The sequence below is a fragment of the Protopterus annectens genome, chromosome 5.part0 (genome assembly GCF_019279795.1).
Source record: "Protopterus annectens isolate FY-2018-M chromosome 5.part0, PAN1.0, whole genome shotgun sequence".
In the NCBI taxonomy this organism is placed as follows: Eukaryota; Metazoa; Chordata; order Ceratodontiformes; family Protopteridae; genus Protopterus; species Protopterus annectens.
The window spans coordinates 1,872,403,866-1,872,430,503 of NC_056735.1; the positions used below are offsets into that span (position 1 = coordinate 1,872,403,866).

At 40.5% G+C, this 26,638-nt stretch overlaps 1 protein-coding gene across 1 annotated transcript in view; it reads right to left on the reverse strand.

Annotated features, from left to right (window-relative positions):
* Nucleotides 1–26,638, reverse strand: part of VWA8 (von Willebrand factor A domain containing 8) — a 3,458,065-nt gene that overhangs the window by 1,244,310 nt on the left and 2,187,117 nt on the right. The window contains exon 35 of the mRNA XM_044071701.1: nt 3,706–3,904. Coding sequence (XP_043927636.1) covers nt 3,706–3,904 — 199 coding nt within the window. The remainder of the gene's footprint in view (nt 1–3,705; nt 3,905–26,638) is intronic.

Genomic DNA, 26,638 nt, shown 5'->3' on the forward strand with positions numbered 1-26,638 from the left:
CACACACACAGACACACACACACACACACACACACACACACACACACACACACACACACACCTATAAGTTAGGCTCCCTCCAAGCACCAAGCATCTGCTTAATGTTTCGGCCCTGAGAAGTGTGCTCTTGAGTGGAGCTCCAGGGAGCTGTCTGCCCAACCAGGTCTACACACACACACACACAGAGTCCTGTCCTGAGAACCTCCGGACCTTGACTGGATAACTCAACATACTAATCCTCAGGATCAAGTCTGGTTAACCATGGAGTCTAGTCATTCATCTAGGCTAAGGGCAATGCAATAACAGTGGGAGTAGAAAAAAAATGCTCATCCCCCAATCCTGTCATCTTCCACTGAAGTTTAGGATTGATTCAGGCTCAGTCCCTCACTAGCACAGGGTGAACTCACCACTTACAGGCATGGATGGACAGACAGGACAAAGGATTCACTTCATGGAATTTCAGGCCTCAACCTGCTTTCTGGTCTATCCTTGCAGCAATGCTCTGACGTATGCCTTGAGGGTGTAAGAATTACTTTCCCACTACTCTACATGCTAAGAGACCTTAATTTCTGACATGTCACTGGTAATAAAGCAGGCTAATAGCTTCTCTTTCCTTTGTTTTCAAGTAGCCAGGCTGTACCTCTGAATCTTGTGGCAGATGTCAGCATCATGCTCCTCTCCAAGATAATAGAGGCAATGGCAATGCCAGAGCAGACCCTTCTTGGTAATCTGACAGCCACATTGTATAACTTATTATGTTGTTGTTGCTTAGGTACGTAGATGAAGAAATTTACAGACGACAAGGATTAAGATCTGAAGTGTAAATAATGAACTAATTAATAAATGGTGGTTTCTAGGGACAGGTGTGCTTCTGTAGCTGGCTTATCACAGCACAGTATTCATCAGCATGGGTACATAGTCATCACCAAATGTGGGGTTTGACAAAAAATAAATAAGTGCTGAACTTTACCTCGTAATAAAGGTATATGTATATCCAAAAAATCTGTTAAGAAGGGTACTCAGTGTCAGATCTATACAATTCAAATACAAAAACTACAGAGTGAAATACATCATTTTATACGAACAAAGTAGTTATATAGTTACTCCTACAAACCTGTTGGTGCAGTCAGTGGTCCAAGCTGGTTACACAGCAGTAGAGAAACAATGGCTGAAGAATAACTAAAGAAGGAAGGTTCTGTAATGACACCTGACATGGCTATGCCCCTATTTATGTTAATTACATCTACTGTTAAGTCTGCAAATTGGCCAAAGAGATTTGGAAGCACTACAGAGAAGGATAAGAGTAAAAACAGCCAGAATATACAGCCCAAAATCAGCTAACAAATAAGGACAGATGGAAAACCTTGGACAGAATTACAGTGAAAATAGCACAGATTCTCTGTCTGTGCCACAAACAGGTGAATACACACATTATAATAAGCTTACCTCAGTGGATACAAACAGTAATGCAGAAGTGTATGTACACCACACAGGATGATACTCTAATCCAAAAATAATGACTGGAAATGACAACATAAGATTTGTCAAGAGAACTGTATCCATTTTTGATCCAGTTCTTTAATGCATCCATGGTGCTGGAGTTGTGATAAAGGAGAGGAGGATCAGGTAGCCACAGACCAGCTCTATTTTCTTGGATTGAGTGTGTGGGTTTTCCATCACAAAGGAAAATCTGGTAAAGAAATTAACAACAGTGCCGCAACTACCTCAGGTCTGAAGGGAGTACACAACAGGCAGGATTCAGGGAACTCAGTGCTGCAAAAACATTCCTTCAGCTCTGCAATGAAACAGCCTGCAGAACACCTGGTGTGCAATGCACAAAGGACTTGCATGTATGTGCATCTCATATGCGGTGTTGCCGGGTGACAGAACTGTGGCACATAGTTAAGAAATGCATACCAAATATAGCATCAATGCTATTATTAGCAGCACAAAAGTACTGTCATACATACTACTCTTCTGTTGGAGTAATAAGTGAGGGAGCGGGAGCCAGTGCTAGCAACTGTGTACATAACAGGGAGTTCTGTAAGTACAGAGTGTGCTCCTACAGTTCTGCAATAATACTATGTTGCATCAAGATCCACTGTTCCTGCAAACACCCTAAATATCATTGTGTTGCCATAGGCATTAAAATTGCAGTGTACAGCTGAGCTCTAAAGGGCCATGTGATGTGTGAAAGCCAGGTGCTGTATAAACACCCACTAACAGGAACCTTGCTTATACCACCCCATTCCAGAAGCTACCTGTACCAGTAATGTGATGCATTTCATTTAACAACGTGTACAGTAGCCAGCAACACCAATGGTACACCATTCTCCCTTGAGGCTACCAGTATATCTTTTGAATCCTGTCTATCAAGCCACCACAAAAGCATTCCTCAGGAGATAACTATCCAGAGGAAGCAGGCCATGGTGACACCTGTAAAGCTGTAGCTGCCAGTTTACAGTTATGCCTATGTTATGCTATATGAGACTATTTGCTTATTTGAATGTAGACAGGCTTACAAGTACTACTACAGTGTCATTCAACCATGAAGATAAGAGTGCTGTGTAATTCGAGGATCAGAGCTTTTGCTAGTGAAAGTATCCCATGATCTTCATAGTAGTACTCACCTTCTGTTTTGTGTCTTCTGGTACTCACACTGGAGATTTCTAATTTCCTCTTAAAGACTTACCTCATCTGCATAATCATCACATACCATGCAAAAACTCAGTCCACAGTAACATATTACTTGGTGCATGGTAGGTTCCCAAAGTCTCTGATTCTCAAACAAAAGCACTAAAGAATTAATTCAGAATCGTGAATATCTGTACCTTCTAGTTGCAGATCTCTCTCTCTCTCGCTTCCTGATCTCCATGGTCTATCTGTACCCACAGCAATAAGTCAACTGACATGCAGGTTGCATATTCACAAATCTTTCCATTTCCAAACTCCTTCTTACTTTTCACCTTGTATGTTCCTCATTTATTCCTAATAACCAATCTGTGCCAACAGTTACAATAAATTCTGGAATAGCCTAACAACTCTAAGTTCTTAGAAAAAAAGATTAGCAGAAAATAAGGCTATCATGTGATTGTAGTACTGCATATTAGATGCTTATGAGGCATTTTATTTAACTAATGTATGATGTTCTACATTAAATAGATGACAGGTTGACTTTAATCACCTTTTACATGAGCTAGCTATCTGCACCCCAGTTTGTTAAGTAATATTCTTTTTTTCTGATGCATTGATTTTGTATGTGTCCGCATGTATGCTTGTGTGAGCTCTTACCCTTTGGTGTATTTATTGTGCATTGCTTTGTATGTTTAACAATAAAAAGAGAAAAGGATATAACAATGTGGGAAAAAACAAACTGACTTTCCTTTGCTCAATTCTCTAGGTTTGCAAAGCTGAATATCAAGGGTTCAGGTAACCTTAATGTGAGATTACAGTTCACCTCAGTGGTTAACCTGATATATAACTAACAACATACATCTTCTGGATGCATTACTAATCCCCACAAACTCTTCCTGCATACTTCCTAACTCTAAAAATATAATTTAACAAAACATTGACAACATTTAAATAACTGCATACGAAGGACTGCAGAATACAACAAATAGTCCTAAGAAAGATAAATAATACAGATGGTAATTACTACCCTCACATTAAACTGCATAACATCATTCAGTTAGCTTCACTAACCTTTTGAGTAAATTTCTTTCAAGGGCACATCACGGCCATCTACAGCACGAACAACCTGGTTGGCATCCACTAAGATAATGCAGTTTGGTATTTTTGCTGCTCCAGTCTTCCGGCCTCCATAGGAAAACAGATCTGCACTGGAAACATTATTGCTGTTCAGTGGGAAGCTCCTCTTCCACGTGTACATCTCAGAGGGTGACTGCAACCGTACACACAGAGCATTAACTTTTCACTGCCAGAAAAGGTACTAAAGACATTAAAGATTAGTAACCTTTGTGATCTATATTGTGTGTAGTGTTAAGGAACACAAAATAAAGTGACCTCCTTTCTTACAGTAGGCAATTTTTGCATTTCTTTTTTCATCCTTCCTGTGATCCTCATGAGATAGTTTAATCATGTCTTGCAACAAACACCAGAACTCACTCATCTCATGCCCTTTCACACTTCACTTCCTGTACTAGCTGAAACAGTGCCAACATACTGTCTTCTGCAAAAAGTTGGTACCGTATTCAGTGTTTTCTCTGAACTGTCTGTGACAGCCTTCCCACAGCATTTCAGTCTATTCATTCTTTCTTGTGTCTTAGATCCACTCATTACATTCTCTCTGTCACCCAAAAACAGGTTTCTAGATCATTTACGTTTTACCTTCAGTTTCCCAGACTGGTTTATATTTCTTTTGCATATACCTTCCCAAATCCCCACTTTCTGCCCCTGGCTTCTGAAACTAATTCCTGTGGCCTCTGACATGGCTTTCTCTTCTGTTTAATGTTCTCAAGTCAGGGTATACTTAAAGTTCATAAAATCATTTTTGCTTCAATCTTTGATGTTAACCAAGAGTGCTCTTCTCAGCACCTGCAGTGTACCCAGAATTCCTTCTTTTTGCTTCCACGTGGACTTTGAGATGCCCATCCATGTCCTAAGTCAACTCATTTTTGCTTGCTTTTTTACATTGGTTAATACGTAATCCTTCCTGTATACTCATCATTATCATATACTTTCACACATCATCTCAAGATCAATGCTTTCATATGTCAGCATTAGCTGCCTTAGACAATAGCTGACTATCTCATCACTGGCCATACTATGTTGAATACAGCACCTGATGAACAGTCAAACAAATGAATCACTACTAATTGTAAAAGGAAACTTACCATACCTTTCAACTTCCTAACACAAGAAATCTGGGTAAAGCCTTAAATAATGGGGGGGGCAAAGACTCAAAAACAGGACAGATTTTAAGTATTGCTCTTATAAACTTATAATTTTGCTACAATAACAGGTTTTATGTTAGCTTGCATTTTCTGAAGGTTATGAAGTCTGTCTCAAATGTGCGTCATTATTTAGTGACTTCAATCATCTGTAGTTTGCAAGAAAAACACACATTGTAAGAGCAGCAGACCAAAATATGAGGTTAAAATATGGACAGTCTATGAAGAGTGAGAAATGAGAGGTTGAGGGGTACCTACCATTTTCATTTTTTGATTTTGTCTACTAAAAAAAAAAATATGTGTTTGTTTACCATAAATGTAGATGTTTGAGTGTATTCACTTTTATCCATCATTTGGTCATCACATTTGGGGCCTCAGTAGCCTCCTCTTCCAAGGCTGATTCCTCATCAAAGTCTTCCTCGTCATCTGGTTTGCTGTCTCATCTTCCATGCAGTCAGTATCTCATCAGGGTACAAAGCAATACCTCCAACACCCACAAATCAGTGCTCTTTTATGGATGCATGGTTATATATATATATATATATAATATATATATATATATATATATATATATATATATATATATATATACCAATTATATAAAATAACAAAAAGCAAATACACCAAAAATAAAAAGTAAATAGTAAAAGAGGATAGGAGGTATAGCCAAAAAGAGGGGAGTAGACTGGGGGGCAAAAAGGAGATACATCTGAGGAATTACAACTGTACTTCTACATTTATGGTAAGTGTCAGTTTCTGTACTGCAGTGTGGCAGCATTTAAGGGTAAAGGTGTTGAATTTTAGAGGGTAATGGATAGAGAAATGTTAGGGGAGCAACAGCACAATAGCTAGAGGACCAGCTATAAGTAGGGAGCAAATGGTAAAAGGCTGTGAGATGGTTGCAGAGTGGTAATTGGTAGCTTGTGGGGTGTGGACTAGGTGTTCCTGCAGGTAGGTGATGAGGAGCTGCTGGGATGTCTCACCAGGTTAGAGGTGAAAAAGGCTGAAGAGGCCTGGGCAGAAATGAATGTGGTAAAAATATTCCATGGTGCTTATAGTGGAAATGAATGCAATAGCCTTGCCATTTACCCAAGGTAAATCTTGAAATAGCCTGTACAACTTCCTAATGCCCCTGTCCAATGCCCCAACAGCATCTTGTCAAAGAAGCCTTTAATTTTAATCCTTACCCCAATTGTTAGTTGTCAAGGGATACCATGTCTGTGGCTGTAAAGAGGATTAGTGTAGTGGACCTTTTTTCTGCAAGGGGTGTGAATGAAATGCTCCACTATGGATGACACTACCACTGCAGGAAATTGGATGAGATGAAGACGCTGCCATACTGGCATGTATTGCTGAAGTGATTGCTAAAAGGAAAGTTGTTTTCCAGGAAAGGAATTTTAACTGCAGTTGCAGCTGGCTCAAAAGGAGGAAAAGTGAGTTTTTCCAATACAAAATTAAGGTCCCAGACTGGAGTTGGGGCTCTCCTGGGTGGTCTTAAGTTTTTCTCTGAGGAACTGCTTGAGCAGTGGTTGAGAAAAGAGGGGTGGTTCTGTGTTGTAATGAGCTGAAATGACTAAGGCGTGACTTTTGATGGAGGAAAATGAAAGTCCCTTGTGAAGCATCTCAGTTAAGTATTGAAGAATCTGAGGTAAACTGGGTGTTGCTGTGGCCATCCCTTGAGTTTGGTTCCAGGCACAGAACCTTTTCCATTTTTCAGCATAAGATTTTCTAGTACTAGGCCTCCTTGCCTCCAAAATGACATCCAACACTTGTTTACTAAGAGATGGTAATGGAGAGATTAGGTAATTAGCCAGGCTGCCAGGTTCAGGGTTTGAAGCTGGGGGTGCAGAATCTGGCTCTCCTGCTGAGACAGCAGGGTAGGGGGTCTGAGGTAGGTGCCATGGGGCCAGCTGTGGCACACTGCTCAAGAGGGGGGTACCAGTTTGGCGCAATCAGTATCATCCTTGGTTTGTCCTGTTTGATCTTTAGTAGTACTTTGAACAAGAGAGGCAGAGGAGGAAAGGCATAAACTGATAGATTTTTCCAGCTGAAGGACAGAGCATCCACTTTCCAAGCTTGTTTGTGGAGAGTCCTTGTGCAGAATTTATCCAATTGGTAGTTCTGGGGGTGGCAAAGAGGTCTAAATGATCCCCCATTTGTTGATCAACATGTTGAAAATCTTTGGTTCCAGTTTCCACTCGTGTGGGTCCATGAGATTTCTGCTTAGTTTGTCTGCCAGTGTATTTAGTTTTCCTGGCAGGAATTGAGCCTGTAGATGAACTTGGTAGCTCAAGGCTGTGTTCCACAGAGCCATGGCTAGTCTGCAGAGTGGGTAAGAATGGGAACCCCCCTGCTTGTTTATGCACCACATAACAGTGGTGTTGTCCGTCTTTACCATTAATTGTCCTGGAAGAATGTGGTACTTGAAGGCTGTCAGAGCATTCTGTACAGCTAACAGTTCTTTTTGATTGATATGCAGGTGCATTTGACTTGGGTTCCATTTGCCCTGAATGCATTTCCCTGCCAGGTGAGACCCCCCATGCATAGTCTGATGCGTCTGTTGTTCTGGTTTGGGTGGCAGGGGGTAGAGTGAATGGTAGTCCCTTGTTTTGGTGGCAGGCCTCTGCCCACCAAAGGAATTCTAACCGTAGGCAAGGTATGATAGGAATCATTGCTTCTAGATCCTGAGAATGTTGACACCATAGGCTTTTTAAGTACCATTGTAGTTTCCTCATATGCAGTCTTGCATATGGAATTACTAGAATGCACGAAACCCAAGGCTTGCAGTATTTGCCTTGCAGATAGCAGGGTTTTTGTGGGCACTAGTATGAAGTAAGTTGTCAAATGAATTAGTTTCTCTGGCGTGAGGAAAGTCATCTGGGAAGTTGTGTTCAAGCTTGCTCCCAGGAATATCATTTGTTGACAGGGTACCAGATGTGATTTCTTTTCGTCTATGGTGTACCACAGACAAGGTAACACCTTTTGTATAAATGCCAGATGATTCAGAAGTATGTCCCAGCTTTCTGCCTGAATTAGACAATCGTCCAGGTATGGGTATATTTGAATATTTCTTTGCCTGCAAAATGCAATGACTGGAGCTAGGCACTTTGTGAATACCCTGAGTGCAGTAGATAAGCCAAAGGGCAGTGCAGAGAACTGATAGTGCATGCAGCCTGCTTTGAAGCGTAGGTATTTTCTGCAAGATTTCCTGATTGAGATGTGCAGGTAGGCTTCCTTTAAATCCAGTGTTGCCAACCAGGCATCTTTGCCTATCATAGGAAGCAACTGATGAAGAGTTAGCATCTTGAATTTTGGAATCAGCAAAAAGGTGTTTAGGATAGGACACCATGAGATGTCTTTTCTGGGTACCAGGAAAAGTCTTGAGTAGAAACCTTGTCCCTTTTCCTCTTCTGGTACAGTCTGAACAGCCTTTAATCTTAAGAGAGAGAGTACTTGCTTTTGAGCCTCTGCCCACTGATTTGGGGATAGATCTGGCCAACCGTTTGGGGTTGGTAACGTGTGGAAGTGAAAACTGTATCCTTGGGAAACTATGTTTAAAACCCATTTGTCCTGGTTAATGAGTTCCCAGTTTTTTGCTTGCAGAGCAATCTTTCCCCCTAAAGGAGCAGTCAGTTGGAAAGTGCTTGGAAGTTTTAAAGTTAAGTCACTGAGACAGCTTCCCATAGAGGGAAGTCTTACTACTCCCTAATTTGGAAGTGGGAGCCCCCCCCCACCACTGCTTAGTCCTGTGTACCCTGGGACTGAAGCCTGGGTGTTCTGCTGGTTCTGGGTTTGAACTGAGAGGGCCTGGAAGAGGCAGGAAAGGACCAATTTTTTGAGGGCCAATGCCTATTAAATCCAGGAGGCTGCACTTGTAAGAAATCTTTAACAGTTTGCATAGATTTAGCTTTTTCCTCCATCTTTTTAAGAACTTCTTCTGCTTTGTCGCCAAACAGGCGGTCCTGATTTAAGGGAGCATCCAGCAATTTAGTTTTAACATGATCTGGCAAAGATTGCTCCTTAAGCCAAGCATGCCTTCTACGTACAGACCCGGTGACAGCAGTCCTACAAGATGCCTCTAGTGAATCAAAACCACATTGCAAAGTATGTTTTCCAACCTATTCAGCAGAATGCATCAAATCCTGTAAATCCTTATTTTCAGCACAATCAGGAATCAACATCATTTATGTTTAAGCAATCCAATAATATGCTGCTGATACTTTAACATATGAAGCTGGCAATTTAAGGCCCAGATGGCCAAGGTTGCAGAGGTGTATACCTTCTTAACCCATCTATCCAGGGGGTCTATATCAAAACATCGAAGTTTCAGAACTTCAAATGTTCTAATATCGACACTTAATAAGCGAAAACTGAAAATAGCGAAGTTTGAGATAACTGAATTATTTTCCTGTTGCTTCGCTATTTTCAGCTCTGCAGTGGAAAGTTACGGGTCGGGTTCAGGTAAGTGTGCGACTGTGTGGACGTGAGGGTTAGAACGGTTAGGTGAGTTAGGGTTAGGGCGCAGGTCAGGTAAGTGTGCGAATGTGTGAACGTGAGGGTTAGGGTGGGATAGATGAGTTAGGGTTAGGACACAGGTGAGGTGTGTGTGCGATAGTGACTGACCTTAGGGTTAGGGTTTGGGTTAAGGTAAGTGGGTAGATAGTGGTGTATGTACAGTTTAGTGTAGGTTTAGATGTAAGACTTTAGGTGCATGTGTGTGGATTGCTGTTTGTTTGGTGTGTTTGTGTGTATGTGTTTTGGAACAGTGAATTTTTTCCCTAGGAAAAAATTCGGTGTTCTACATTTTCGGTCTTATCGGTTTTCGGTTACTAGGTGTCAATATTAGAACATTCGAAGTTCTGAAACTTCGATGTTCTAATATAGACCCTGTCCAGCGCCCTGGAATCTCTATCAGAGGGGTAGGATTTTTGGCTGTAGTAGCCTTAATGCCCTTGTGTCCCTGTGAAATGGTCTCAGGATCCACAGTAGGATTTTTAAAAAGGAACTTGTAAGAGTCAGGAACCCTGTAATATCTATCAGGTTTTCTGGGAGCAGGAGGTAAAAAGTCAGGGGCCAAGCTAGATTCCGAAAAGGCATCGTCGACAATGTCCAGCACAGGAGGGATAGCTAAAGGCCTGTGTTGGGCCAGAAGTAAGAAATCTATAAGCCTCTTTTTAGAATCAGAGTAATCCTGGCTTTCCCAGTGAAAATGCTCCCTAAGAGTAGGCAAGGTTTCACCAAAAGAAAAATCCTCTGGGTGAGAAGCAGAGGGGATAGAGTCCTCTGCATCAGAATCTTTATAGGTAGGTAAGGGTAAATCCTGGTCATCAGAGGAGACAGAAATTTCAGAATTCAGGTCAGAAGTTTCATAAGCAAATTCAGTCCTAGGTCTCTTAGAGCGGCAAGGTTGGCTTCCCCATATTAAAGTAATAAGATCTTCAGCCATTCTTATCATTTGTTTTTTAGGCATAAAGGCCTGACCTTCGAGTTTTAGGCCTAGAAGAAGAAGATGGCGTTGGTTTAATATGCAAGTCAGTAGGCCTGAACACAACCTCAGAAGCCGGTGCCTGCACAGCAGCTCCAGACCCATCCAAGGTAGAGATATCTGCAGGTTACACAGTTGAAGCATCTCGTGGCATACCGGACTCCGAATGGGTCTCAGCAGAGGCCTGCAAATCTAAAGTAGCGGGTATCAGGGGCTGCGAAAGTGCCTCACTGAGTACCGGTGAACTGGAGACTAGCTTAGGAGGAAGCGTCACCTGCAGCTTTGGACCTAGGCAGCCTGTCTCTATCTTTGTGTTTTTTCGGAATGCCGGTAGTCGGGTGGCTTACCGAAGACATATCTGGATAATTGAACCGAGTACCAAAATATTTAGAAGCGAAAATGTACCGACGACGAATAGTTCATGGTTTGAATAAGGCACAAAACCGACAGCGAGGTACGTCATGGTCTGGGCCTAGGCAAGGAATACAGTAAGAATGAAAATATTTATGAGGTATTTGCTTTCCACAAGAAATACAATTATTGAATTTTACTGACATCGGATTAGAGCAAGAAAAAGTTTCCCCAACGGGGTACTTAGCTTTAGTTGAAGACTTCGGTTCTGAAACTCGAAAAAGAAAATTTTAGGAGTCGGCTGACTGACACTTGCGAACTGCTTCTGCTTCGGGCACCACATGGCAAGAAAAGACTGATGTAATGGCTTCGGATGCATGCTTTATACCCCTGACTACCTGACGTCATGGAAGATGAGACAGCAACCGATGCAGGACCCAAGACTTTGATAATCAGGCCGACTGAGGGCTACTGCAAGCAGATAACCCAAATGTGATGACAGCAACAGTGAAACACGAAGAACATCACTGCATGCTTCACAAACATACAGCCACAACAAATCACTCACATACTGCCAATCTTACAAATTTATCTATAACACAAAATCAACCACAAAAAAAAACTTTTATGCTAATTCGTACAGAACAAACATAAACTCTCCAAGGGCACTCACTCTTACAGAACGCGAAATCATGCAGAACCAAAACAATGCATCACAGCCATGCCCCCTCTATTTACATGCACTGTTTACAGTTACAAAGCCTTTACCTTAACTACCAACCATGCATTTTACATATTTTTACTTTAGCAGCCTGACTTCCCAAGCAGTGCATTCTCTGATGTGCTTTGTATGTCCCTACATAACTTTCCTGTTTGGGCTTTATGTGGCGAGCTTTGTCTTCTACATCTTCTGATGTGGGGATTCCATCCTATCATCCTCATACCTATATATTAATTATATGATTAGACAATTACAGCAAAAGGGAAATGACTTTTGTATTGCCAAAGTTGACCATTTAAGTTTCAACTGCAGCAAGAGTAGATATAAGACATTCCCTCATTTATTCCTGTGCAATTATGGACCAGCAATTACAATACATTTTGGAATAACAACAGCTGACCAAATGAAAATTTTTAAAATTAAAAACAGGTCAAGAAACTGACAATCAGCCATTAGAATGTACCCACTCATATAACCTGTTTATGTACATTTATAAATCCTCATAACCCATCTTTCTCTGTTCTTTTAAATGCAGTGTGCATATACTATTCTGATGTCTCCCAGTATACAGTGTACATCGTCTGCCCACACAATGCCTCATTCTTTCCTTATGTTTAGTGTGCTTGCTTACATTCAGTCAGTCATGCACGGTGCAGTCACCGTCTCTCTATTTCACAAGCTGTTTTTACAATAATAGCTGCACACAGACTATACCTTCACACATAGTCTGCTCATACTCTTCTTTTTTATTACTTATAGTACGGTATTAGTCACACTGAATAGTCTTACAGTGGTATAGTCATCATGCCAGAATAAATCAACCAGTGGTTAATAATACAATAAAAAGCACATGTTCTTCCAGCTCTCTGCTGGTACAGGTGTAGTAAAAGAATACTTAGTTATAAATCTTCAATGTTGGTATGGTCTGAAAACCCACAATGCCAGGCATGCATCTAAATATCTGGGAGTGGTGAAGGTTTCCAATATAGCAATAAAAAACTCTTATTTCCACTGTGACTATTGTTAACTTTCTGCTGAGTATACCCTAGCAAATAAATAGTAAGGCCTGGAACATGCACCTATTTCCTTCACTATTAATTGCTTGATTATATGAGCTCTTCCTGCTCACTGCTGAACAGACAGAATGCATGTTTATTAACAATGAGTTAAGAAAAAAATACCTAGAATATCATTTTGAAGAATCATTACAACTGTGACGCCCGTGCACTGGCCCAGCAACGAAGGAGCCTCAATCCTACCACTAACACCAGTGAGGGGCGTCCACATTGGGAAGGATAACAAATACACACACAGTAAAGTACAATTTCCCTGAAGTGCACAAAGAGATCACAGTCTGGGGCTGGTTTCCCCCTTTCTCTCCAGATCCTCAATAAGACTCCCCACTGGCACAGCTATAGAGTGGGGTCCTTAGCCAGGGTCCCAAGCCAAGTCCTCCTAGCACTCTCTCTATCCAACTAGTGCTTTGTGTCCCTGCCCAAGTAGCTGACACACACACAGACAGACACACACACACACACACACACACACACACACACACACACACACACACACACACACACACACACACACACTTTGAGATATGACTTATATACAACCACACAGAAACACCTGGGGAAGGCTGGCACAGGTTCACTAGCTGTGTCTCTTCTGTCTAGGCTATAAGGTAGTAATCACTGCCACCAGGATCCTTACTTATCAGCTACTAAAAAGGCCCTTACCAAAGGGTGTCCAATTATTACTGTACAACATTATTATCTAAATATTAAGTGTGACTAAGCAGCAAGGCTTATTTGGAGTGGATCTGTACAGAATCACTTTATACATGCAATGTACTCTAGAGCTTAAATTATCTCTACACGAAACAGCCACAGTTGAAAGGTTTAAAAATATTTAATGATAAATAATAAAAACATACGACAATACTTCTTACCACACGGTGCTAGTCAAGAGTTCAGAGATCACAGGAAAATGCTTAAAATAACACTGTAGAACAGTCTGACATAAATATAGAAAACCACTAGACTAAACTTACTATTTTCAATCCATTTCTAGGAGACACTAACGTCTAAGATCCTACTTACCTACAGACAGAGCAAAGCAAGTGCTGGTGAGTGGTCAGTTCTGAAGACAAATGCAAAATTCTTTCTCTCTGTCTCTGAGAGAGTCCTTTAAATTGATAATACATCCTATTGACTCATTTTAGATTACATCATTCTTAACAATTCTCTGGTTTCCCAGGCTAAAAGAAACTCTACATTAACATTTCTTAGTAAGCTTGCACCTGGTCAGGAAACTACAGCAATTAAAGACATTATATATGTACAATCAAGCAAATAACTCTAGTCTCAAAACTGCTGGTTCAGACACCATGGCTCCGAGCCCTGAGATCAAAACAGTCATAAAATGCTTGACTTATCAGCTTTCTTACAGCAGAGTGCACTGTTGTTACATTTTTGCAGTTCAACATCCATCACAGTCTTTTCACATTTAAGACAACAAGCCTGTGGCTTATATTAATATTTACAAATGACAGAATTATCTACAAAATTCTATCTAGCTAGGCTGGCAGCCTTCACATATCCCCCCTCCCAGAGAACTCAAGCTAGTTTTTCAAGTGACCCTTGAGAAAAGTTGCTTGAGAGGGTTAGGTCTATGATCTGAGTATACCCTTACCCCATTCCCTGTCTTGAGAGCCCATCTGCGTTGACATTGCTACTCCTACTGCGGTGTTGCACTGACATATCATATGCTTGCAACCCTAGACTCCAACTTAGAAACTTGGCATTTTGCTGGCTGGCTCTGTTTAACCACATTAGGGGATTGTGGTCTGTAACTACAGTGAATTTCCTTCCATACAGAAGTTTCTGCTTTGCCCACACTATGTCTAGACATTCCTTTTCTACAGCTGCATAGCACTCCTCCCTGGGTTGGAGCCTATGACTGAGATAAACAACTGGATGCTCTTCTCCCTCTGAAGAAATTTGGCTCTTGATTATGAAACTTCATGTTTTGGGACTCCTATACATGTGTTTTGTTTTGTGGGGTCATCAGCCTGATTGTGGTTTTTTTTCAGGGACTACCTGTTAACACTTTTTGAAGGACAGTCCATCAAGGAATATAAGGAAGGATTGTTTGAAGCAAGTGGACACTATTCTCCAGATATAAACCTATTTATGTTTATGTCTAGGGTGTTTTTTGTATGACGACCAACTATCAGGTTACTACAGATAATTTTGTGGACAATTTTGCCTGCATTTTGGATTTCTGTTAACAGAATGGGTATGGCCATGTTTATAGTCATTATCTATGGGGCATGATATGCATATTGATGTTATAACCTTATTTACTTTCTAGATGAGCTATTAGGAAAGTTTTCCGTCTTATTATTGAATGTTTATTTAAAATATTTTTGTGAATGGAATGGCCACAATTATCTTGAACTATATGCAGGTTTATATTCTGATAGATGAGGGGGACAGTTTGGTGTATGTTCATAAGTGATTAGCTTGTTTATACATATATAAGCTTTGGTGTTGCTTTTCCATCCAAAATAGGATTCTGTTATAAATAAGATTTTTGGGGCTCTAATTCAAATAATTATCGGTGGATTACTTGTTCTGATTTTGAGGTATATTGAATTACCCATTGGATACACTTTCTGGACTATAATTCTGAGGGGCGGATTTAAGACATAAGGGCTGTTCAAAAATGTTTTATGTGTGACTGGATACCAACAGGCCAAGTGGATTTGAACCGAAGTGTGATTTGGTGGGGATTAATGCCGCAGATTAAGGTGGACGTAGCATTGCCTAATTGACTTGAGTACTTACATTAACTTTGGGGACACTGTATTATATAAGGTATAGAATTACAGTGTTTGGAACATACTGGCAAGGGCTATTATGGTTCACCTATTTAACAAATATGTTACTTAAATGTGGACAATAACTAAGTGGCAGACACCAGTACTGGTTGTAAACCGATACCATTCACTCTTTGAATGCTATATGGGCATAGCATTGCCAAATGAATGTGTACGGTTTGAATCTTTTTCTAAGGGCTATTATGGTCCATACCTAAAGGAAGGATTAAGGATTTGTGTTTAATTGGACTGATATGAAGAGGTGGCCACCATTACATTTGGAGTCTTACATATTGGCATGTTGGTATACTGGTCAGTGGTGATCTAATCAATAAAAAAGGATTTATTATTAAGACACAGTTCAGCTGTCCTTTCTCCGCCAACCAGCTATAACTGGAAGTTTTATTATCTAGTGTGGGTGTTTAGCCATATTTATTTTGCAATATCAGATTGTATACCCACTGAATATGGATTTAACTAAAATATTAACAGGACTATCCACTGATAGGGAAGATCTGGGGGTGTTTGGTGTTGGTATCAATAACCAAGGGGATATCAGAACCACTGTTGAAGGACCGGAGAATGCCTGTGAGGCTTTATTTTTAAAACTGAACAAAAGCATGAGATTTTTGAGATCCAATGTTTGGCACTCCAGGCTCTTCAAAGCATATTTGGCCAAAGGCATCTCACCAAGAGGGCTGAGAGTAAGGACACAACCACTTATCAATGAGGTAGATGCAGAATTGGCTAAGCAGTGGGCCACTATACAGCAACAAACATCTATGGCTTTTGTGGAAGCATTAGCTAGTTACCATGACAGAATTATAGATAGGGACATTGTGGATGTCACTAAGTTATGTGAAAAAATAAAAATCTTTGAGGGGCAACCTTTTTACAGTACGGGTCTCAGCAAACTTAGCAAAGACCTACTCACCTTGGAACAACAGTTACAAGAGAGAAAAGTCCGAAAATTTCAGTGTGACAAAACTGATTATGAACGGGGAACCCATTTAGTTACAATAAACATGTTAGGTTTGAGGAAGGGAATACTGGGGTGACCAGAAGGAAGTGTCCCAGATCCATTCTTAAAAAAAGTCCGGCTGGTACTGAGACATCAACGGATAATACCTCATCAGCCATGGATTTGGACATACAGCAGGTTTCAGACTCACCCACCCCAAAAAGAAGCAACACCACAGTCCCTTTAGGCCCTACTATAAAACAGCAGGGAGAAAACATTCAGAAATAGACAACATGGAGGGGTTGTTGAAATTACTGATTCAGAAATGAATGTATGTAACAATGTTTTAAATATTTCTAATACCACCCTGTCAAAAACACAAACAAGTCTACTTAATAAAGGCTTAAACTTCATTCCTGGTTTTCTCATTTCGAGGATCACTTAGCTCAAGATTTATTAGCATTTTGCAGACTCCTGAATTTAAGATTACATTTTCAAGGATCTACTGATGGTGACTCTGATAGAGTTTTCACTTATAAGTCAAAATTTGCACTACCCATGCACCATAATGTTCAATTGTTTCAAACAAGTGTATTGAAAGACTTACATTTCTATTCTAGGGAGTTGAGTTATAAGGCTAACAATCTCTGAAAGACTGAACTAGAGGCCTTACATGATTTAGAGAATAACAATGATTTAGTTATTCTCTCTGCTGATAAAGGTGGGGCGGTTGTGGTCATGAATTGGGCTCAATGTGATACTGAGACACAAAAACAACTTAGAGATGGGTGACATTATGTGAAGATACCTTTGTATCCAACATTTAGATTCAAAAACAGATTGATGATTTCTTACTATCTGCCAGGTAGGAGGGAATTATCTCTGACTCTACTTTGTATCATCTTAAAGTACTGGACCCTATGAACCAATATATTTATTTTTTTACCTAAGATTCATAAGGACCCTTATAACCCACCCGGCAGACCGATTGTATTGGGTAGAAGTTCACTCACTGAGCCACTGTCACAATTCCTCACCAAATTTCTGCAGCCACTACTAAAATGAGTCCATGCAAGAATCAAGGAAACTACTGAATTTCTTCAGATCATTTCATTTTCGAAACTCAAATGGAACAGGAGTGGCTATTATGCACACTAGATGTCAGTGCACTATACAACAATATACCACATGAGGCCAGTCTGGAAGCCATAGAATATTGGCTATACAAATCGGACCTCTACCAACCTGGTTTCAACACCTTTCTAATATGCCTCACTGAACATGTCCTTACCAAAAATGTCTTTTTCTACCAGGAACAATGTTATTAAAGGAACAGCTATGGGGGCTTCATTTGCCCCCATATATGCAGACCTCTTTATGGGTTATGTTGAGGAACATTTGCTCTATGATAAGGCACATAACATCTACCTGGTGGAAATGGGCATTTGTAGGAGGTTTTTGGATGATTGCTGGATGGTATGGAGATTGGATATGGACTATTTGTTTGAATTTGTTGGCTACCTTAATAAAAACAAAAGGGGCTTGCAATTTACAGTGAATCACAGTTTGGAACAAATAACATATCTTGATGTTATAGTTACCAGAAATGCCGATCACACCTTATAAACCGAGGTATTTCGCAAATATCCACAGTACAATTCCCTTCTCCATGCATGCAGCTATCATCCACCTTATATAGCTAGGACAATCCCCAAGTCACAATTCATAAGAATGAGATGAATTTGTTCAGGGGAATCCACTTATGAATACTTCAGGAAAGATCTTACTAGGAGATTTCGTGAAAGAGGCTACAAAATGGGACATGTTCTGACGGCCAGTAATTGGGCTACTACATTAAACAGAGGCGACCTTTTGAAATATAAAGACAAACAAGTGATTAATAACTCTGTTATCAGGTTGGTTACTACATAGGGAAGGAACACAGACACACTTGTGAATAGTGTACAGAGGCACTGGAAAATCTTGTTAGCAGATCATAACTTATCTCAATTTCTTCAGGCGAAATGCAGATTCTCTTTTCATAGAGGCAGAAATCTGGGCTCCCACTTAAATCACTACAGACGAGGGCCCAGATATTCAGGTCACACTGGTGTACAAACAACTTTATTGGGGGATACTCTTACGGGGTGTTCTCCCTGTAGTCATTGTAGTCACTGCAATAGAATTACAAAGTCTAAACAGTTTATGAGTCAGAACTCAGGAGATGTTTTTGATGTCACATTTTTTGCTAACTGCAGTAGCGATTGGTTAATTTATTTGGCTACATGCAGTTGCTCAGCATTCTACGTTGGTCAGACTTCGAGACCAATGAGAATAAGGCAGGGGCGGCTCGTGCTATAGGACTACAGGACTGCAGCCCTCCACCTGTAGAAAGAAAAAAGAAAATGAAAGTCCCCCCACCTGTAGAAAGTAAATAAAATAGAAAAAAAAATTATGAGTCCTAGAACTCCACGCATGTGTGCTTAGTTCCTGGTACTCAGAACTCCAGACTACTGTCTTAGGCAGTCCGGATAGGGAAGAAAGGGAATTCTGCCCTGCCAGCCCAGACGTCTGTGCGGTGATGACCGCACAGACCAGAAGAACACCGGACTGCATCACCCACAGGATGGAGGCTCCAGCCTACTCACGTCTCGCGGGGAAAACCAATACTGCATGGGCTGCTATGGAGGAACGGACAGTTAACTGGAGGACTTAGCTGCCATGGACAGTTGATCGGGCTGCTGCAGAGGATGAGGACTTAGATCTACTGCTATGGTAGGGTGTTTCAGGACTGATCTGGCGAAGTGTGTGTGTGTGTGTAATACCCCTGTTGCTACATAGTGGTGGCTAGAGAGAACACATGGTGGTGGGTAGAGAATACTCAGGCTTGAACCCTGTACCTTGGGTGCAGTTAGTAAGGGCCTGAATTCTCTACCCACCACCATTTGTAAAAAAAAATTGCAGGCTTTTGCATCATATTTGTTCTGTTCCTCATAAAATCTGTGGTTTCTGTATGTTTGTTGTTCCTGGCAAAGTCAGTAGTGCAGTGGTGCACTGGTAGCATTGTTGCCTGACAGCTACAGGTTCTCTGGTTTGATTCTTGGCTGGGGTGCTTTCTGTGTGGAGTCTGCATGTCTTCCCATCTTACAGTGTTTCTCCATGCTCTGCTGAAAATTGGCTTTTGTTCCAAGTCAGACTTTCCTGGTTAACAAATGATAAATAAAAATAACAGGCATTTGAATTTCAGACTTCATATTCTACAGAAAGTACATAAACTTTTATTCTAGCAATTTTCTAAGTTTATAACATGGATATTTGAAATTTGCCCTTATTTTTGGGACTGTATTCCCCCATTATTGGCTTCGTCCAGGTTTTTGTGCTAAGGTTGAGAGCTATGGTGAGAACTGAATTCACTGAATATGTTTGGGGGCTGTATTCCCCCATTACTGGCTTTGTTCATGTGTTTTTGCTAAGAGGTTGAGAGGTATGGTGAGAACTAAATTCACTAAATATATTTGGGGGATGTATTCCCCCATTATTGGCTTTGTACAGGTGTTTTGTGCTAAGAGGTTGACAGCTATGGTGAGAATTGAATTCACTAAATGATAGTCATTTAAGTTTCAGTCTTCCTCTCTTTCACAAAACAGCTGATTTGGCACAGTGGTATGTTGCTCTGACAGACTTGGCAGTGAAATGTATGGTGGTAACACAGCATTTTATTGTAACAACTTTCCAACATTATACAAGCAGTGTTTAAAATGTGTCCCTGGTTTTGGGGCTTTTGTCCCCACCCAATAAATTTTGGCTTTTTCCAGATTTCTTGTGCTGCAAAGTTCAGCGATACAGCTGAGTGTCGAGTAGATTTTACAAGGAGCTGAGAGTTGCAGGGGAACAAAAGTTTAGTACTGCTTATGTTATTGGGTGACTTCAACTACCCAAACATTGACTGGGAAAACTACTCAAGCCCAAACACCCTCGCTCAACGGTTCCTGGAATTTATAAACTCTAACGCAATGGAACAACTGGTCACCACTCCCACAAGAGGGAACAACATATTGGACCTGGTCATCACCAACATGGGGACTCTATGTTCCACACCAGAGGTAAACCCCTCATTGGTATGATCAGACCATAAACAAATTTCCCTGGACATCCATATCCCGTCCCCACCCCCAGCCAAGGAAATCACTGTAAAGAATTTCTCAAAAGCCAACTTTGCACTTCTCAAGACTGAGGTGGAATCCTTCAAAGCCCCTGGGCCAGAGGATAATACAGCCCAATCCACAGAATCCTTTACAAATGCATTCTATGAGCACCTGCAGGAATGCATGGATCGTGCTATCCCAAATAAAACCAAGACTCACTCCTCCAAAAACAGGAGACCGGTCTGGTGGACCCCTCCATAAATAAGCTATACAACAGAAGGAGGAAGCTACTACATGATAGAGCAAAATCCCAAAAGGGAAGGCATCTCTGATCAGTATTAGCAAGAAACTTCGATCCCTCATAAAATCATCAAAGGCCAGTTTGAAAAAAATTGCCCTAGACACTAAAGATAATCACAAGGCCTTCTTTAGTTATGTCAGAAACATGGGCGGAAACTCCCAGATATGCTCTGAATTGTTGCATAACGGTACAAAATATACTGAACCTACAGACATAGCCAACATCCTGGCAGACAGATTCAGCGCAAACTTCTCCCCCCTTTCCCCCCAAAGGAGCAAATACCTATCCCAACTGAATGTAACCTCCCTGACATCACAGATGCACAGGTGAAAGCTGCCCTCTCCAAAGCAAAAAACAGCATCTATGGGACCGGACGGTGTCCCAGGCTGTGTCTTACATGAGCTACAAGAAGAACTGAACCCTCACATTAAGTCACTGTTCAAACTTAGCCTTACTACAGGATATGTACCCAAAGAATGGCGTACAGCTACAGTGGTCCCACTCCACAAAGGTGGTGCCACAATGGACCCCGGAAACTATCGCCCCATAAGCCTGACTAGCCTGGTCTGTAAAGCTATGGAGCGTATTATCATGGAACTCATAAACAAAGACATTGGGAGCCTCCAGACACTGGACTCTACCCAATTCGGCTTTGTTAAGGGCAGATTTTGCCTCTTAAACCTAGTTGATTTCTTTGAAACTGTTACCAAAGCCATAGATGAGGGCAAGGTAGTCCACACAGCCTACCTGGACCTCGCAAAAGCCTTCGACACAATACCTCACTCGGGCATCATAAATAAGCTTACCAGCTTAAATATCAACCCCTATATCACAAGATGGGTTGCAAACTGGCTCAGAGATAGAACCCACATTGTCAGAATCACAGGTGCCATGTCCGAATCCAAACCAGTTACAAGTTGCGTCCCACAGGGCTCAGTTCTGGGACCTCTCTTGTTCGGTATATACTTCTCTGAGGTTCAGACTAACACGGGGGGATTATGGCTGACAAAGTTCACAGATGACTGCAAACTGGGGGCCATAATCGAATCTCCAGCTGACACAAGCATCCTCCAAAAGGGTCTCACAGAGACGGATGCTTGGTGCCAGAGCCACGGCCTCAAGCTAAATGCTAAAAAGTGCATAGTCATCCCCTTTGGGAAAAACAAGGTGCCCACAAATTAATACATAGGTGGTAATCCATTAAGTATGGAAGAAGTAATTAGAAATTTGGGGACCAACGTAGATAGTAATCTCTCCTTTGATAATCACGTTGCCAAAGTGGTTAGAAAGACCTTCTATATAGCCCACCTTATCACGAAAGGGTTCGCATCTAGATCAAGAGAGGTCATTGTGCCCCTCTACTCATCACTCATCAGGCCCATAATTGAATACAATGCCCCTTTTGGGATGTACCTTACCCGACACCTGCAGCAACTGGAGAGACCCCAAAAGTACCTCACCAAGAGGATCATGGGCTACAAACAGATGTCCTATGCAGCTTGACTAAAGAAACTCCAGCTCTACTCAGTTGCTTACCGCCTACTCAGAGGCGATCTATGCCTGATGTACAAAGCCATGTCAAACCCAGAATTAATGGACATGCCCCACCTCAAAAAATCCAAGCCCCTTAGAGCTACACGCTCCAGGGACCTAAACCTCAGCACAAAAATAAATAGGACATGCTGGAGGGACAGATTCATTTCCCAGAGGCTCCCCTCACTCTGGAATAGAATCCCAATTCATGTTAGACATAGCCCCTCGCTGACCCTCTTCAAGCAAAGTTTGGACGCGTGGATGGGAAATCGCAAATTCACCCCTGGGATCTCTCCTGTGTCCCTGCTAGACAGAGGCACAGTAAACTAATCTTAAAAGGGTACCTACTTTACAGAGGCACAGTAGGCTAATCTAATAGGGAGACGGAAGCCAAATACATTCTGGCTAGGCTTATAAATGCCCTAGGGCAGATAGCCTAGTATCTACCTATGAACCTATGAGTCTACTTGCATTGTTAATAGCACAACAGGTAGTGTACTTGCTTTTGATGCAGAAGGCTGTGGGTTCTACTCCCACAGTAGGTAGATGCATTGCTGATACTGTACTGTGTTGTAAATGAGGTAGATGCTGCAGTCCTTTTTGGCGAAGATACCTAGTAACTATGAACCTGTTAAGCGTTTGCAATCCATTCCCTACTGCGATATTACTCGCTTATCATTTTTTTAATGCAATATGGGCAATTTATTCCTCAAGGGCAACAACCACTTTATTTGTAGATGAAATAATGACATATAAAGTTGTTTGCTAGCAGCAACCTCTTCATTAGTTACAGATGTCTTTAATGTGGAATTATTTAGATGACTTTTACTTCTTCAGAGATTGTGCATATTTACTGATAACGGTGGACTGCAGAAGTTTGAGTAGAATTTTATGATGGAAATGTAAGTTTGAGTAGACTTTTATTATGGAAATGTTCTGAATTGGGCAACTTTGTCATTATTGGTGCATGCATTTTGTTTCATTGTTTACTGGAAAAATGTTCAAAACAATACATTTAAAATGCCCTCTAACAACTGTACTGTATTGTACAAGGAATACAATTTAATACAATCAGGAAGGTGTATCAAAGAGCATGTGTATGTTTCGTGTACAAGGGGCCTATGATTTGAAAACAGCCCAAAGTTAATCTTTACCTGCCACTGGTAAAATGTATTTTCTTTGAATGTGGGTTTCAATGCTGTTTAAATGAATGTGAGTTTCAAGGGCAGAGAAGTTTTAATGCTAAGTCTATTTTCATTTTGAGACTGCATTGATTTGTTTAGCAGATCTCTATTAAGGTCTGTGCTTTAAAATGCAAAATAAAACTTTCAAATGAAATCCAAATCATCGCAGAAGAAAAGTAGTATGCACATTACAGTGTTTATGGTAAATGAGGTGAAATAACCAAGGAATGGGACATTGGAATGGCTGGGGGGGGGGCTCCATTCAACCATGATTTAGGGGAAGGGCAGCAAACTCAGACAGCCCCAGGTGAACTATACCTCTCAACTGTCCAGATTTTTGCAGAATTAATAGATTTTTGCTTCTTATTTTTGGTTTGTTCCTCATAAAATTTGTGGTTTTCTGGCAAATCATTTAGGAATGAAGTAATTAAATAATGACAGACATTGCGTTTCAGACTTTATAACCTTCAGAAAGATGCATGCTAAAGCAAGACCTGTTATTCTATTAACTGTCTTAAGTTTATACAAGAGCAATTTTTAATATTGTTTGTATGTTCCCCTAATACACTTATTTGGCCTTGTCCAGATTTCCTGCATTAAGAGGTTGAGAGGTACGTGCAAATAAATCGCTTTATAGAATTAGGAATAATCAAACCTCTCAACTGCCCCCAATTTTGGCTCAAAATGTTGCTCTCCCCCTAATAACCCCTCCGCAAAATGGCAATTTTGGAAGAAAACATGGAGGGTTTACAATTATAAATAACTGTAATGATCAGAGTTATAGATTACTTTTATTTCAGAAATGCATGTAGATGCTGTTATTTTGTCAGCTGCTCAAGTTAACAGTGCTAACATTAAAAAGGCGTTCCTTCTTTGACAGGTTCCCAGCTATATTGTGTGGCAATTTTATATTTTTGCATCACATTTTTGGTCTGCTTTTCATAAAATTGTGGTTTTCTGCCACATTAGTGGCAAATCATTATAGACTGAAGTTAGAAAATAATGGCAGACATTTGAGTTTCAGATTTCATACCCTTCAGAAAATTCATACTAATGCAAGACGTACTACTATTCTATTATCTTTCTAAGTTTATAAGAGCAATATTTAAAAATTGTCCTTATGTTGGGCCTGTGTCCCACTTCCATGTATGGCTTTGTCCAGATTTCTTGCTCTGAGGTTGAGAGGTATGAGTGTCAGAACCATCACCATCAGCCAGAGATATTTCAAATTGTGACATACCTGTTGCACCCCACTCCCCCATGTGGTGACTCTGGATATGTCCAAGCAAGGCAAGGAGCAGTTATGCAATGTAAGTGTGCAGTCTATTCCCCCATCCAAGGTAGACACAAGTACGACAGTGGCTTTTCATCTGTCCTTGATTTGCAGAATGTTCTGGTTTTCTGTCATATTTTTATACTGTTGATCTATGCTTCTTATTATTCAGAAAATGCATGCTGTTGCAGTGCCCTGTTGCTTTGTGTTTAAGTAGCAATGCTTTAATGACCATCTGGTAAGCTTGTCCGAGATTGTAAGATGCAAGTAACCTTTAATAAGCATACTGTTAAATAATTACCAACACTGAAAGCCTTTTTGTTGTTGCCATGCAGAGAATATTTACATAACTAGATAATGTACAAGCCTTAGGTATTGAAATGCATATGACAGTATTTGTCATAAAGGACAGTATTTTCAGAAGCTCATTACAATTGTTGGAGATTTGCAGTCATCCTTGCAGGCTTTACCCGTAAACTAAACAAAATGCCAATCTATCTTGTGTGGTTCATAACCTGTGCAGTAATCCTTTAAGCAATTTATCTTGAGCTTGTTTCTTGTTTGCTGTTCATTTTTTACTTTGGTCATGTTTTCCCCATGAAACAAGTAGATAGTTGTTGTCAGGCAGCAAGTCTTTTTTGGATAAGAAACATTTTTACAAGTGGGGGTATCGCAGAGATTTCTACTTTCAGCATGTTACTTGGTACTTTTATAAAGCTGAATATAAGTTATAATTAGAACTGCAGTGCAAGGAGAAGCTTTTTTTATACCTGATTTTAACTAGTATTCCAGTAATGTATTTAAAAAGTAATTTATTTTTTCATGCCTCACAACCTTTTGGTTTCCACCTATATATTAAGTAAGCTGTCATGTAGCCAATGCATTGAAATATTTTTTTCTTATACACTTTATTTTGTCTTGATTGGACTCTCGTAATGATGGTTTGGCACCTAGGGCAGCGTATTTAATTAAAGTTCTAGTTGTTGTGTTTTTGAGCATAGCTCCACCCCTTTCTAGTTGGCCATACCCATTCCCATTGGCCCCACCCATTCAGCTGTCTCCTGCAGCCCCCCTTTAATTTGAAGTCACCAGCCGCCACTGGAATAAGGGAATCTGAACACATTAGTGACATGAGGATAAGGAAGCCCACTAGTGCACTATATAAACACTCCTTAGTACATTATACAGCCACTTTTAGATTCATGGTAATAGATAAAATGGAGGGCAACAGATTAAATAAAGCAGGATGGCACAATATTCTAGATGCCAAAGAAAAGAAGTGGATAATTAAATTGAGTGGACTTTTTCCACCAGGTCTGAATGAGCATCTATAATTTGACCAATCAGTTTGTCTTTTGTAGTTGATGTCATGCATAAAAGGGAATTTGTTTTTTCCATTTTTTTTAACAATGATGAAGGCTATGTAACTATATTAGCTGAAACCAGTCTGTTTTTTTTTTTCTGCTGACATGAAATAAATATTGGATTTGTTCAGCGTCACAGTTTGCTGGCTTACTTTGCTGTTCTTCTATTTGATATTCAGACAGTGCAATTGCAGTACGTGCAGGGGGTTGCTTTTTTCTGTTTCTCATTTTAGATTACATCATTCCTAACAATTCTCTGGTTTCCCAGGCTAAAAGAAACTCTACATTAACATTTCTTAGTAAGTTTGCACCTGGATCAGGAAACTACAGCAATTAAAGACATTATATATGTAAAAGCTAGCAATTAACTCTAGTCTCAAAACAACAGAAATAATCTGCTGGTTCATACACCATGGCTCCGAGCCCTGAGATCAAAACAGTCATAAAATGCTTGACTTATCAGATTTCTAACAGCAGAGTGCACTGTTGTTACATTTTTGCAGTTCAACATCCAATACAGTTGT